At 40.6% G+C, this 16,413-nt stretch overlaps 1 protein-coding gene across 18 annotated transcripts in view; it reads right to left on the bottom strand.

Moving 5' to 3' along the window:
* Window positions 1-16,413, bottom strand: part of ncor2 (nuclear receptor corepressor 2) — a 225,847-nt gene that overhangs the window by 12,589 nt on the left and 196,845 nt on the right. For 10 of the 18 annotated variants that reach the window (XM_012969087.3, XM_012969081.3, XM_012969110.3 and 7 more), the window contains 9 exons: window positions 16,053-16,215; window positions 14,975-15,495; window positions 12,275-12,412; window positions 11,928-12,055; window positions 11,133-11,323; window positions 9,575-9,724; window positions 6,830-6,975; window positions 3,874-3,927; window positions 2,337-2,564 (listed from right to left, as the gene is read on the bottom strand). In XM_012969087.3, the coding sequence (XP_012824541.2) occupies window positions 2,337-2,564; window positions 3,874-3,927; window positions 6,830-6,975; window positions 9,575-9,724; window positions 11,133-11,323; window positions 11,928-12,055; window positions 12,275-12,412; window positions 14,975-15,495; window positions 16,053-16,215 (1,719 nt within the window). The remainder of the gene's footprint in view (window positions 1-2,336; window positions 2,565-3,873; window positions 3,928-6,829; window positions 6,976-9,574; window positions 9,725-11,132; window positions 11,324-11,927; window positions 12,056-12,274; window positions 12,413-14,974; window positions 15,496-16,052; window positions 16,216-16,413) is intronic. The other 8 variants (XM_012969141.3, XM_012969172.3, XM_012969167.3 and 5 more) reach the window with 6 other exon arrangements.

Below are 16,413 nucleotides of genomic sequence, written 5' to 3'. Positions count from 1 at the left end.
CAGAGCATTTGGATAAAAGTGTGACACTAATATCACACAACCCTTTTTCCAGTGCTGAAGAACATGCCAATACCGACCGCCCTTTAGCTGTAGCTATGCAGATTCTACAAACACAAATGCTGGCAGTATATTTGGAGGCAAAGGCTGGCTGAGGATGCTTTGACTTGTACAAAAATGTACAAAGAATAAGCATGAAATTAGCTCCCAGCCCCATCTACAGGAGCTGTGCTGACAATAAAACATTGACCACACTTAAGCTATAGCAGCTGCAATATGAAAGGCTCTTGTATAGCATAAACAAATATGCTGGAGATTAGTGCTGTGTATGTATAAGTGTTGAATGTGGCTGTTGACTTAAAACCATCACACGAAGGGGTGATCATGGAAAATATGATTTTAGGGTGGCACACCAAAAGAATTACATTTTATATATATATATATATATATATATATATATATATATATATATATATATATATATATATATATATATATATATATATATATATATATATAGGGAAGGGTGCTCACTGTAGGGGACAAACTGGATGGCTCCATAAAAGTAATCAGTAAGTACAGTGATAAGGCATTCCTTTTCTAAAAATGCTAAATTTGTTAAAAAACCCATATAACAAAACACAACGCATTTTGGCCCTTACAACAAGGTCCTTTCTCAGTGGCACAAGGAAAAAAAGGAGTGCATTTGTCCCTGATGAAGGCCCCTGGTTTAAGGGCCAAAACACGTTGGATTTTGTTATATGGGTTTTCAATAAATTTTGCATTTTTGTAAAGGAGTGCCCTGTTCACTGAACTTACTATGCTTGTAGTCTGGCCGATTAACAAAGATGACAGCTCCAACAACACTTGATACCTGCAGATTTCACCAGTCTATTGCAATGAGTTTAACCTTGAGCCATGGACTATAGAAGCCTGGCCCCCCTAATGGTTTGCACAGAAGAGTGTAAAGGCTTAGTCTGGGTTTGTGCTCAATAGTGATTGTGTGTTGTTTCTGTGTCACCCAAAATACTGACAGAGATACAGGATTATTCTTGCCATCAAGCAATATATCACTATGGGCATTCCCTTTGTACTTTTCTCCTGCAGAGCAGGAAGGGTTCTTAGACAAAAGGTGGCCATACACGGGCTGATAGTAGCTGCCGATATCCGTCCCTTGGATCGATTCGGCCCGTGTAGGGGCAACAACGACTGGCCTGCCCGACTGATATTTGGCCTGAAATCGGTCAGATATCGATCGGGCAGGTTAAAAAATTCAGTTGGATCGGGGACAGCATCGGCTCATTGATATGGTCCCCGAACCGACTAGGCCCATTACAGTTGTTATAATTCGATTGTTTGGCCCCAGGGCCAAATGACCAAATTAGCCTGAATTCTACCGATATTGCCCACCCATAGGTGGGGATATCGGGAAAAGATCCGCTCGCTTGGCGACCTCGCCAGGCGAGCAGATATTTACGTGTATGGCCACCTTTATGCTGATAGTTGGGCCATACCTGCTCAGAGAGTTTGGGCCATCTGAGGGGTAATGACAGAGTGCATTGTAATCCAACCGGACTGTCTTATCTGTTATTGCCTCTACTTAGGGCAGATGTGGAAGTTAGAAGAGCCAAAGGTGCAAATTAACTTAACCAATGATGGCCAAATCATGTCTATTTGCCCGATGGACTAATGGTTAAAAAATTAAAGGTCGGCCATCTTTCAGCTACTGCAAACAGTGCATTTTAGTTCTTTTAATTAGCATGATATCTCTACTACTTTCCAGTTTAACCCTTTTGTACAATAATCACAAACATGTTTTCTATATTGGGAAGGTATATATTCTTCGGTGAAAATATTTATGCTGTTAACTCCTCTGTGAGAACAGCTAGTAATATAACGTTCCCTTTAAATTACATCAACTGTCAATGAGCATTTGCAATTAGCACTGTTCATAAAGTGCAGTGTGAACATCAGGCCAAGAGGAGCTATACAGTTATACCAAGTGCCGATGCCTAACAGCAGTCTGATACAGTTAGCGTGCAGGTGCATTGCTCAGCATTAAGGGGTTAATACACTTGTTATCCTTTTTAGTTCTTAGCCATTCATGATGTGTGTTTATAGATTGGTGCATGTTGGCATTAGAACAGAAGAAAGAAGAACACAATAGGGGGTTTAGAGCAGAAAGCAGGCAGCTCCAAAAGCTGGTTATAAACAGAGAGAGTAAAGTCAGACACAACTGAAAGTCAGTAGAAGAAAGAATAAAAGGAAGAAAGTAAAAGACAAAATTAATAACATTAGAGAAGGAGGCAAGAAATGTGAATTGAAAAAAAGCGGCAGACCTGTCAAGGATCGCATGTCGTCATTCCGTCCATCGACAGTGGTTATGGGTATAGCAGAGGGCAGACTTGCGCTGGCATTCAAAGGGTTAAAAGCATTGGCATTGAGAGCTGAGCGGTCGTCCCAGTGCTCGTCATATTTACCCATTAGGGCCTTTCTTATTATGGCCTCCAATCCCATGTTGCTGTTGGAAGTCTCTGGCACAGTTTGGTTTCTGCTGCTGATGGGTCCTGGGAAGAGAGAGAGAGTAAGAGCAAGAGGAAAATCTGCGGCCCCCACAAATCCCTTCTCCCGGCTGTGATGGTACTACAGCTTGTTACCAGCCACTGATTGATATGGCTCAGCCTTCTTTTCTACTTTTAGACTCTTGGGCTGATTTACTTACACATCAACTAAACTGCACTTGTGCTATTGCCCATAGCAATTTAAGAGCTTTTTGGCTTCATTTTTTACATTTTGCAGCATTTTTTAAATTGCGGATTGATTACTAAGGGTAACCACACTTGGTTGGTAAATCAGCCTCCTTGCTTTTTATTCTTCTGGGGTGTGGTGGAGAGGGTGGCATCTTGGACCCCATCAACAAAGAGCACCTTTCAGGAAATACTGTATATGCTCTTTTGGGCAGGGCCCCCTTAACCCCTTGCAATAGGTTATTGGCTTTGTATGTTATGTTGTATGTTCAGTGGATAGGCTCTTTGTACTGAACAGTGTTGTGGTATATGTTGGCACTTTATAAATACATGTTGTTGTTAATAATAATAATAATAATAATAACAACAACACCAATAATAACAACAATAATCATAACAATAATAACACAGCTAAAAAGCAAAGGACATTCATATTTATATTACATTACTATGGTTATTCTCAGACTGCATAACTGCAAATAATTGGAACTACTCTTATTACAGGGAAGATATTTAAGGCTACAGGAGCAACAAAAGGAGTGGGCTTGTGCTTTCATTATTACAGGAAGTTGTTGCACCTATTTACTACTTGGCAGGCAAAAAACAGATGCCAGGCAGACATCTAGCATGAATACAGCATCCTGATTGGTTGAATAGGCCAGAATGGAGCATCCTAATTGGATGTCTTATTATGAGCAACAAAACATTCAGGCAGCATCAAACCAAAGCACTGGGGAAGGACAAGGCTAAAATAACAAAGAAACAGCACCAGAGCTCATGCTGTAAGGAACCAATAAATCCCTTTCTCTATTAGATGCCTCTCTGAGATACCAGAAAACATTTTTAGTTTCTTCTTTCTCTTAAAAGAAGTTTCTGCTTATTGCCGATTGTTTTCTTTATTGCATTGGCGAAATGGCACAATGGCTAAAATGGTTAAAATGGCTGAAATGGTTATTTGCCTGCCAGTAGCATCGGGACCTACCACAAATAACGTTTTTGGGTCCTGAACTTTGGGAATAAGATAATCTTCAAGAAACTCCTTATCAGCCTGTGCTGTGACCTTTCATTATTAAACATGGTATGAAGCGACTTAATTCACACCTGAACCCTTACAGTGGCTTGACATTACCTGCTCCTGTATTGGCTGGCATGTTAAATATCTCTGTTCCTGGCTGTCCCACACCTGGCAAGGAAAATAAAACCACAAAATTAAAGGATATGTAAACCCCCCACAAAAAAAATAATCAGTGAACAGTCTCTTCATAATCTTTAAATACCTGCCACACCAGTTGTTCACAGTCTAATAGAAAGGCTGCAGCATCCCCTTAATCACTTAGGATCCCTTCTCCTCCTCTAACTTGCCCCCATCCCTTGGGGATTGACTTTGGCTCTTGGCTTACTGAGCATGCTCAGTTCTTCTCAACTCAGGTTACCAAACACGCCCTCCGGTCTGGCAGCCAAACTCTGCTCTAGCTGTGCACTCTGCTGCAGAAACATGTTTTTTCTCCTGTGCCGAGCTCAGCTTAACTTTTTTTTTTTATCAAAGTAATTTCTGCCTGCATTCATTGATCCATGAACTTTAGAGCGCACATTCTGTTTGCATATGTAAATGTCGCTGATGATGTGTGAAAAAAAAATGGCCACCGGGTGAAAGCTGCTATTTGTTTTAGGAAAATGTGATGGTGCTGGCAAACGGAGGGGATATATGCAGTACAAATGGTGTGGTTTGGATAGAGGAGATGTGCCCAACCTATATACAGAGAAGGAAAATGTAGGGTTTACATGTCCTTTAAGTGGGTCTCAAGACAACATACCCATACAAAAGTGAATTGCAACCATGACATTTCTAAGCAAAGCAAAAAACGATTGACGGGCACAGCAAGTGTGAAGCAAGTGGGGCTTAGCTCCTGCATGTTTATTCAAAAATAGCAGCAACATTTCGGGGGCGTACCCCATCGTCAGGCATGATGAATGGGTAACTCCCCCGAAACGTTGCTGCTATTTTTGAATAAACACACAGGGGCTAAGCCCCACTTGCATCACACTCGCTGTGCCAGTCAATTGGTTTTTGCTGGATTGTGCTGGGAGTGAGGTAAGGGTGTGCTGGTGGAACTTTCCTTGTTGTATTTCTAAACAAAGGCCATTGTTGACTAAAATAAAGGATAATCAGGACTATTTCAGAGGCAGCACTCTGCCACAAGAGCACAGGGAGTGTCTATTGGGGAAAAAAGTGGTGGTGGGCGATATTAGGTTGAATAGTGTGGTAGCATATTTTTATTTGGAGAAAAAGAGGTGGAGTGCTTCAAATATATTAATTTAACAGAATTCTTGAAATTTAACATTATATTTAAATGTTAAATAGCTATATATTATTAATATATGTTTATTTATACGTTTATAACAGCAGGGTACTTTTATATAGGTCACATGACTGAAAATAGGGCATATATTAATTGTTTCTTAAACACAATTTTTAAGGTAAGTGACACAAGTGACATCACAGAAATAGTGTAGTATGTAAAGAATGAATCAGGTGACAAAAAGAACAGAGAAATATTCCCCTTATTTTGACATTTCTTTAGGTGTAACTGCCCGACTTTAAGGCAGGAAGTCAATTGCAGAATAAACGAGAACATAAAGGGAATAAATAAGCACATATAGCACCTTTCCTAAGCACATGAAGGTCAGTGACCTTCCGTTTCTAACTAAGATTTTAGGGCTAGAAGGTGTAACGTGGCCTAGTATTGGGCGGGGACATTGGCTGTTTTCTTCTAAAACAGTGATCTTTTATCTAAAAAAAGATCTAAAAAAGTGATCTATTATGATCTTTATTTCTTTGTTCTGTAATAGACTCCCTGGTGAAAAAAGATCCCTAAAGCCTAATAAGCTGGCCAATAGAATACCTCCCTCCCTTGAGTGCTGCACCTCTCTTCTTTGCATTACATTGTCATGCACAGAAGCACTGTCACATACATTTAGTGGCATAAGTACAACTCACAGGACTTATCAATACATGATTCTTGCACTGAACAGAGCATATAAGTATAATGCAAACCAACCATGACCCATTAAAATATAAAATTGAGGGATAATCTCACTGTGACCCACTCACAACACATATCCAAATTACTAATGCAATGCATTAATGCATCTTCTACACCAGTTACTACACTGTGGTTCATATATTTATGTGGCACATATAAAATCCCATTGGAGTTCTTTGACGTGTTGATGCAATCATGGTCTAGGGATCAACCCTGTTTGTTTGTTGTTTTTTGTTTCTTTAGCAACATCTTGTTATAATTGAAAGCTCTTTTAACCACCATTGTTTTCTCTGGTTTGTTTACATTACACAGAGTAGTTTGGATGTGTGACATCAGCAGGGCTTTACAGAGAGTTCCAGTTTAAATGGAATGTAAATTGGTAATTGGTAATTCCTGTGAGTGGCATTATCCTTACTCCTGCATCTGGACTTGAGTATTCCTGAACACATACATACACCTGTATTCACATACACACGCATGCACACACACAAAAACATTACTTAATGAAACCAACAAGAATGAATAGCCATTTAATTGCACAATAAAGGGGCAGGGATGGCAGAGCTGTTTATAGAGCATGCTATATGAAGGGGGACAAGGCACTTGCATACTTATGTATGTTACCTTTAAGACTGCCCAATTTATGCCTAATCCATGCAGAAAGTTCCCTCTCAGATACAGAAAACACTGACTAAATCTACCCTGGGTAAGATAGCAACTACAAGCCTAAACACTGCACTTATATAATGGTTTTATTAAATGCAACCTTTCAGCATCAGCTTTGAAGCAGTTTCCAATTAATTAAAGAAACTTTGTCTTTCTACTATTTTATTGAGGCATTTTCAGGGGATCTAAAGATAATCTGTCTCTTCCTACCAACATCAGCCCCTTTGAGCTTAGAGACTAAAGGTGATATAGGACCAGTGGCACAAGTATGGGGGGCACATCTTGTCTGTTTTGTCTTGTGATTCCATAGTACCACTGCCCTCCCCCCAATCCAAACTGCTTCCGTGTGAAAAGAAAATACATGGAAACTCTTACTATACTCTTGCTCACTCCTGTTGGTTGTACTAAGCTTTTTAATCATCTCCTGTTTCTTGGACTTAACCATAGCAGAGTTGCTCTCGGTCAGCTTACTGAAGAACGCTGGGGGCTGTGTGTTGTTCCCTGGGGATTTCGAACCCATTCTGCAGAAAAAGCAAACCAAACATATCAATAAATACCTGGAAACAAACACTCCAGAACATAAGGACCCCTGTTTTTAGCATCAGGCCCAAATCAGCATTTGCTCAATAAACCTACAAATTTTTTAAACTCCTATACCTACAGCCAGCAGTGCATTTGTCCTGGGAATGTATGCAATAAAAATAGTACTACATTAAGGTTAACATCCCCCAAGGAAAATAAATACCAATGTACCAATCCTAGATTGCCTGAGAAACAAACTTGTTAGTAAAATAAACTTGTTGTTTGTTCCATTTACATAAATATCAGTTGAGGTTGCCTGGCTTACTAAAAAAACGCATGCAGTATTGTGTATTGTTAACAGAAGGTACAGACATTACTATGCATAAAGCAGAGAACATTACAACATGGGCTCTCAAGCTATAGCAAGGAAAAGGCGATCCTTCAATGCTAGGAAATGCCATATATAGTTCTCTAATACAGAATATCCCCTCTTTGGGGGACTGGAATAAGTGATTAGAGTGAGCTGTACAGGGCACAGATACCCTCCAACGCATTTAATGTAACATTGCTCTTCTGAGCACTCTTCCAATTTACATTATTATTAATTTATTTATTTAAGGTATTATTATGTATGAGCAGTTTCTGTCTGGGTGCAGGCAGACCTCTCATGGGGTGCTCTTGTGCTTAGTTCTATCATTCACTGTGCCTGGAACAATATAACTGAGCAGAGAAGCACCACCAGACACTCCCTGAATCACTAAGTTTATAGGGTTCTATCTGGCCCCACCTGGAGAGGATAATAAAGAGCACTCATTTTCTATGTTGATGAAAGCAGCAGTAGTTTGACTGCTAAAGGGAAAAAAATTATTTGTGTCAATTGCAAACCAGCTCATAACAGCACTCTAACCAGTTGTAAATGAAGTTGTATTGAGGGGTATATGTACCCTTTAAATATGTTATATCATTTCATGAGTAAATCTACAAAGTCAGGCTTTAATAATTTTCCAGTGGCAATTTAAAGCAGGTAAGCAGGTGGGGTCTATTATCTGGAATGCTCGGGACCAGACATTTTTTGGGACAAGATGTATGCAGCTTAGTTACCACAAAGTACAAGTAAAATGCCAATGTTTCCAGGATCCTTCCTAAATGTGATTAAAAACGTTGTGGGGCTCCAGGTCAATAAAATAACACAAAGGTTTTTTACTTTAACCTGCAGACCAGTTAATGCTGACTGGCTGCTATGAGTTACTAGATTTGAAGAAAATATTTACAATATATTACCCCTGCAAAGCTTAGGGACTGGGTGAAACCTACTTATACCTAAATATATGCGTTATGCTTCCCAGTAGTTTTTTTGCTGCACAAAACCTGATGGGCTGCAAATGGCAGAACATTATTCCCTTTTGTTAGTTTAAGTACATGTTTATGGCAATTTCTATTCACATCCCCTCTGTGATTTCAAAAAGAGCTTCCAGTCGGACAACAGTAACTGATTTAAACTTCAAGTCTATTTTTATTAACTGGCAATGGGAAAAGTTGCCATCTTTTATGATGCTAAATATCAGCCCTGTGCTCCTAAAAAATCTGTACCACTCCGCTGAATATCAGGAGCACAAGATGAGACAAAGTCACATAAAACCCATTCCAAATCAGAAAGGACAAAAATGCAGTGGGCATAAAACTTAAATTGCCATTTGGCTCAGACTTGGCCATGGCAAATGGAATACCCATGGCTATATGGAATGAGCAGGTCAGTGTGGAGGAGAACTGTTAGCATTCTGAGACAGAGACAGCGATGAAAGGCAGAAAGGTGATGATAAGTTGCACCATAATAATGAATAAAGATACTGAAGTAGGATTGGATGTTGGAAACTTTAGAGGAGGTTCAGTTTTTCCCATTTTAGCACAACTTTATTGCACTCTTCCTTTCAGCCTGCCCGTGGAAATTAGCCATTTTCTGTTTCCTCTTGCCTAGGTCACAGGCATCTGTGGGTATTGTAAAGCATTTAATCATATGTTTGCCATCAGACAGATCAGTGCTTGATGACAGCACATCTGTTTCCTATTCTACTACTCTATCCAGTATCATAGTTTCGTATCATACCTGTCAGAGGGTAAACATGAACCACTCCAAAGGGTTACTGAAACGGAGGGTCTCTCTCTATACATGAAGACTAGCAATAGCCAAGATTATACTGCTGCTAGGTGATACTGGTGCCCTAGTCCCTCATCCCTGTATCACTTATCAGGATTGGTGACCCCTGTGGCTCTCCAACTATTGTCGAAATTAAACACTATTAGTGGGTTGGACATCTGGAATATACTTTTTAAACACTTTTCAATAGCAACCATATTTATGAAGTAAATGGCCCACTCTGCTGACAGGCATTTCCTTCTCCAAACAGGGCCCAGAATATGCTCAAAGATACATTTCCTAAAAGCCCCCAGGTTTTCCCTTGCTCTGTTGAACCTCATGTTATTAAAAGCTGGTGAAGTATGGATGTTATTGTTAAAAAAAAAAAAAGTTGGAAAAGCATTTGGAAAGTAGAATTGGATATTGATGAAAAGGTAGGTCGGCATGCTTCAAGAATGCATTACCTTGGTTCTGTCAGTTCTCCCTCTCTATATAAAGTGGGATATGTGGTACTTCTAGAATAGTCTGGGTCTCCCATGCCCTCTGGTGGAGATATGGGGTCGATACCATCTTCTGATCCACTCAATGCAGATGCTTTGTTTTGATCAGGTGATCTGAGGATCAATGAAGCTTAAATTCAACTATGGGCACATAGGAGTCATTTAACCACAAATGATGGGAAAAGAAATATTTGTGTTTTTGGAAGGGTGTTACTAGGATCAGGAGGCTTGATGGCCCTTTTGCCAATATCCTCTGTCCCGGAGCAGACTGCAGACAGTAAATATTCCTCCTTTGAAGCCATGGCATTACAAACATGACACCGTACTGAGAGGTTCTAGCATGCCACTGAGACAGATCTGCCATTGTACATGTTATAACAACTTTAAACACTGTTTCCTAATTGACTTAGCAGAGATGAGGCCTGTATTTTCCACCAAATAAAAATAAATGCTGGCCTCGTATGAAACTACTTGTGCAATTTTCTTAGCTATTTATAAACAACGAGGAAACTAATATTGAAAGATTCCAGCAGACTGGGTAAACAGGTTCCACATTTTCCCAATGGATCTCCTCTGGGGCACAGACAACTCCAGAAAACGGGAAGGGGGTGATTTTGAGAACTAGGCTCTTTTACTAAAAGTGGGTAAAATCTTCTGTTTAACAGTAACCCATAGAAACCAAATCATTAGCTTTGTTCTTTACACTGCAGCCAGAATAAGAAAAGCAAAGTTTGGATAGGTTGTTGTGAGAGACGTTGCACACTGTTAGGAAATGAACCTGAGGGTGCAGAAGAGAAATACTGGACATAGCAGGGGTTTGTCATCTCAAGTTACTGGTAGCTTAAGACCCACTGAGGCCCCTTGGGTTCCTCACAAAATATCTGTCACCCCCGATTATCCAATGTACCCATTTTTTTATGCTCCCAATGACTCTAGAAAGAACCATTCCATAACACAGCAAAATGGATGGGACTGTACATTTCAAAAACTCCTGCACAGTTACAGTCTTTGAGGTTATGGGAGAACAGTAATGGGAGTATGCATGAATGGCATGCTTGCAGCTGGACTGGTGGGCGAGCCAAATCTATAGGCTCAGGTTTTCAGCCCCACCTTCCATTTTAGACTTTAGTGTAATTTTAAAAAACCCATGTGACCTAGATTCCAGCCCACCACTAATAAAACATAACTTGCCAACCCAGATAAGTGCTGGAATCAGGAAAGGGAAAGGGTATTTTTAGGAAATCGTTATTTCCACTTTCTCATTAGGATAAAGATGAAATCATTTTTGCCCAAAGACTAACTGATACCTCAGGAGTAGCATCCAAAAGAAACCCCAGTGTGAACACAACTGGGAGCATGGAAAAGTGCTTCCCTTACACACCTTGGAGAGTAGTTTCTGCTATGTCAGTTACTTGGTACAGTATATTTATACTGAGTATATATATTACATTTATGTGCATTTAAAACAACATCTTATTGCAATGCTGCCATGGTTGTCTGGCAAAAGAGTTGTGCCTCTCACCGTTTCTCTCCGTTGCTCCCTGGCGATACTCTTGCAGCCTGAACCAGTTCCTGATGCTGAAGCACACTGTCGCTGGGGTTCTGCCTTAGATCCAGTACAGGACAACCAGCTCCAGCATAATACATTGATGCTGGCATTTGAGGATGTAGCTGCTGTGGATGGTGCCGAGTGTAATCCTGCGTAATCACCTCCTGAAATAGAAATGTACATGTTTCCTCAGTGCCAAAGGCAACAAACTAATTGTATCTTTTTATATATCTGTATTCTCTATTTTGTGTTTTCTGGCAGAAAACTGCCTATACCAGCAATGTCTGGGGTTTCCCAGGAACAGCTACCACTTTGCCCCTTAAAGGGAAACCAACCCTATGAACTAATATTGGCCATGTAGCATAAACATCAATAACAATATCCATGCTTAAATATGTTTGCGTGATTTTGTTCTATACTTTTTGGGTTTCTGTGTATAAGTAGATTGCTAATAGAATGCAATGCTCTACACACACTTAAAGAAACAATAAAATGAAAATGTTCAAAAAGAGCATTGCAGGGCATGACTTTCCCTATCTCGCTGGTTGCCAGTGCCAGATTATAATACAAAGCAGCATGACTAAAATGCATTTTGCTTTTCTGTACCAGGAGCTGGTAGAGAGGTACTCCTACTACAGTCATACTAGATTACTTTTACTATAAGGGTTAATTTACACCCTTTCTCTGTTAGAACTTCTAATGATTCAGGGTTCCTGATATTATAGTTACACACTCTCAGAAACAACATTGAATATTGCCGAAACATACGCTAATGTGCTGTGCCAAGGTGACCACCCGTTGGCTTTTTCCATATGGAGGCTGAGCATGACATGGTGATTGTTGGCCTTCGGCTTTCTGCCGCATGTGACCATCTGATGTTGAAAGCTTGATGGGCCCTGTGAAGAAATACATAAGATGCAGTTTTAGTACACAAGAGAAATGTAGAAAACACTTTGGGAAGATGTAGTTGGTTAAGAAATAGATGTTAGGATACCCCAAAACTCTAGATTGGAAAGCCCCATTAAAACAGTTACCAGAATTACACAATGGCATAAAGCAGGGGACCCGAGTCCTTAAAACTTGTGTCATCTCGTGCTATGTGAAATTCCATTCACCTTGTTTTTGTCGTAACTCCTGATCAAATCCTGAGCTTTCCAGGTCCTGTGTAGCCGCAAGGATGCCCTTGTCATGGCACAGTCCGGGGGAATTCCTGGGGCTATCAAGTCTGTCGGGGCTATAGCCAGCAGGGAATCCTAATCAGATGCAAAGACAAGGTTTTAGTGTAACAACCCCCACTCCACAGACATGTTGGCAAAACTGAACTGTGCAAAATGTTCTCAACTTTGATGTCTCCTGAAATCAATAGTTCCACAATGAAATGTAAAAATAGAAGTTTCCTTCTGGCAATAAAAGTGATATTTTGCTGAAAATGCAGAGGATATTGTAAACATATTGTGTTCTGGGATTATTTCATCATTTCATCATTGAAATTCTAAAGGACTAAAGCTCCTAAAACCATTTTTTCCATGGCATACCCTCCCCTCCTATTTCCTTCATCAACACATCTTCTGCGGCTGCACAAGATGGAAGCCAAGTGAAATCAGTTTTCTCTGGTTCCAATGCCTTTTTACAAAATTCAAGTGCCACTACTGGTCAGATGGCAAACAAATATACCATTTCTTGGAACCCAAGAACATTCACCTCAAACATATAATTACTCTGTTTTGCTCTATTTATTTCTGTATTTCCATAACCTACACATTCATTGCAGTAACTCTGGTTACATGCCCACTGCTGACTTAATGTGACATAGCACACCATGACAAATCATGAAAATAAAGTGAATGATGGCATATGGATATTCCACCCAGGAATGTCGAGATGGCACTTTAGTTCATTTTTGGTCAATCCTTGTGGCATAAGGAACAATACCAAATATTCAGAGGCCCATCACTGACAGGGGTACAACTGTACCACCCCAATGGCTACTCTGCCTTTTCTGTAGAACGCCTTCATCCATCAGTATGGCCTTAGGGGCATCAGAATAATGTCTTGCTTTTCTCTTTGTATGTTCCATATAATGTTTTTGCATTTCATTGCACGTATCCCAGTACTGTATGCATTCTTATATCCTTTGCATTTGTAAAGAAAGCATAAAACACAAGTATAATGTTTTCCCCAAATTATGCGACATCCAGACCGTACATTTTGCACAGCTCCGCAGAGACCCACATACCACAACCCAAACTAAATCAGACACATTGAGCAGGCAGTGTGTGGCATGATTACAGCTGCAGCATTATGCTGGAAATGTCACAGCGAGGACACACCACCAAGCCAAGCCACCCCTAGGTGACCGCAACCTGCCAGCAGGCGATCCTAGGATCTGCATCCAAAGGAGAGCAGCTAATCCTCTGGAGGCGGCAGTGGAATCACTGAAAGCTGTAGCTTCTCCCGGCATCATAAGGACACAGGCTGCTGCACTCTGGATGAACCTTGCAGTTTGTTAATGCAACCCTCAAGAGCTGGGCTAGTGATGCCCATAACAAAGTGCCAGGCTACTGCACAAAGTAGTGATGGCTAGTTCAATTTTGAGGAAAATTAAGCATGCAACTAAACTACAACTTCCAGTATCCCCAACCAAACACTGGCAGTTGTAACATCTTTATTGCTATAAGAAGAGCATCGAGAGCAGTGAAGTTTCAATTAATTCTTACTTTGAACAGAAAGACCTCTTTGACCCAATACTCAAACTTACTGAGCAGCCGTACCCCAAGAGAGCTTATAAGCCAATATGGCATGTTCTGGATCTGGACGTGCCATTGTTAGGAGTGAAACACAGCTCTCAACTGTTCATTTTCCTGCTGCACACTTCACACAAGTTTCCATCTGAACGGATTTGTCCTAAAACAATGTGCTTCGTGGCTAAGCTAGGGTTAAAAATTGCAGTTGCCCTTTCCTGGTCTGATAGGTTGTATTTGCTGTATCTTCCTATAATAGGGCTACATTTATACAAGCCTTATAAATGTAAAAGCAAATGGGTCTAGGAGTACTATAAAGATCAAAAGGCCCCCTGGACAAGTGTCTAGTTCTGTTATTGCCAACCAATGACCCTCTAGATATTGTTGGACTTTAACTCCCAATATGCTCAAGACACTTCTGGTATTGGCAGGATTCTTGTGGTTCAATTCAAAGTACCTATTGTGAGGACTCCTGGCAGTAGCAGTAACAACTGGAAGGCTCCAGGTTGATCAGGGTAATGTAATAAACTGTGTAAGGTTTCCACAGGTCTAGTAACCCATAGCAACCAAAATGTTTAATTAGACACCTACCAGTTAATGCTATCTGACCAATTGTTGCTATGGGTTACTAAACCATCAGAAAACTTTCAACTACAAAGATGTTACACCACAATGGGAACAGATATGCCTTTGGCCCATAAAACAATTATAGCCAGTTTATAAATAATTAACCCATCTACTGGCAGACGCCTGCAAAGCATTGCATAAAAAGTAGTAAACACCTGTGTGACTTAAAGCCCTAGAAGGGGATGACAACACATTCCCAACAACTGAATGAGGCCAGCGAAGCACTAATTAAACCAATAATAAAAATAATAATAAAAAAAAAAAACAAAACAAATCACTCCTTGCAAAAAATATATGTCATTGGAAAATGAAAAACTGAGACAAATGATTTGTTAAAAAAAAAAAAAAAAAATACAAATTGGGAAGCCAAAAAAAGCCAATCACCGGAACGTGCATGAAAAAAAAAAAGGCCACAAGCTTTGGACTACCTGCTCCCGTATGTCTTACCATCACTATTGGCGTCGATATTTAGCGAGCCTCTTTCTCGCTTTCCGTTATCGCAAGAAATTTGACGCATGATAATGGCGTCTATGAAGTTGGCCGCAGTCATGGTGGTCTTACCGAGTGATCGGAGCTCCTGTTCCTGCATGGAAAAGGGTTTATTTGGGGTCTTGTCCCTATTGTGCTGCTCACTCGCTGCCACTGTAGACTGGTCCAGGGGCTGATGCTGTTGGCCTTTCCCCTGTCCGTTGTTATACTGGTGAGCTGAACTGGCCCCAGTTGCGATGAGTGGCCGAGACTCCATAGCCTTTATGGGAGAAGTCTGTTCTATGGCTGCAGCAGACAGCTTGGAGTTATAAAAGTTCTCAGTCCTATGGCGTTCTAACTTGGGGTCACGTGTCCTAGTTAGATCCTTCTGTAACATAGCATGCTCAGCAGACTGGTAACCCTCAGATCCACCTGCGGAGCGATGAGACGCTGCAGTCAACTGCACTGATGATCGGATGGGCGAAGAGCTTGAAGAAGTTCTAGGAGGAAAGAGAAAGATAATCAGAAACATGTCCGGCATGCTACTCTCACATCCCGCTTTACAGGATTGCATTACTGATATAAGTAACATACAATTTTTTTGTTAATGTAGACTAATAATGGTGCAGTAGTGTACTAATAATGGTGCAAATTGTATTTCCAAACCCCTACTTTATATAAAATTGGTCCTATACAGATCAATTGCTTTATTCTGACAGAACTGAGATCACTGGTCCATTTGTGTGTGGGGCCACTTCAATAAGTGCACCTGGGAGCGGATATATACATTTTTCAGACGGTATAGCCCATTCTGCCTTTAACAAACCGACCTTGGCAGTTAGGGAATAATGTATTTTGAAATCTTCATAGAAGCAGGTTTAAATGAGAGACCGCTTTATATAAAGCAACACATTTCATTATTTACTCCCTTCCAGCCAGCGGTACGATTCCATACCTCCCTTCTGCTTTTGCAAGAACCTGCTGCTAAAGCCACCACCTGTATGATGCCCGCACTGGCTGTAGCTGTCATCCCAACATTTTAAGGAGTAATTCTTACCGCAGAACTGATGGGGTGGAGCTTTCTGTGCTGGCCATAAGGTTTTTCATGCTTGTATTATGAAGAACACTGGGGCGCTGCTGCACATTTTCATGCATGCGTGGTGACACTGGGGAGTGTTGGTGGCTGTGACTGGAAGAGCGTCCACTGCTCTGTTCTGTGCCTAGAATCAAGGCAGGCTGTTAGTGATCAGTAGTTACCGACATGTATCTATCCATCCAAGCTGCTGCCCTATCATTTAACTTAATCTCAGATCATCAACTGTTGCAGGCAAAATCCATTTTCCTTTCCTATCTCTAATTTGGTAGTTTTACTAAAATGCTCAGATTTTAGTATGATGTTAAAGTAGCCCTCATTGGCT

This window comes from Xenopus tropicalis, chromosome 1, assembly GCF_000004195.4.
Source record: "Xenopus tropicalis strain Nigerian chromosome 1, UCB_Xtro_10.0, whole genome shotgun sequence".
In the NCBI taxonomy this organism is placed as follows: Eukaryota; Metazoa; Chordata; class Amphibia; order Anura; family Pipidae; genus Xenopus; species Xenopus tropicalis.
This window is presented reverse-complemented; position numbering and strand designations above follow the sequence as displayed.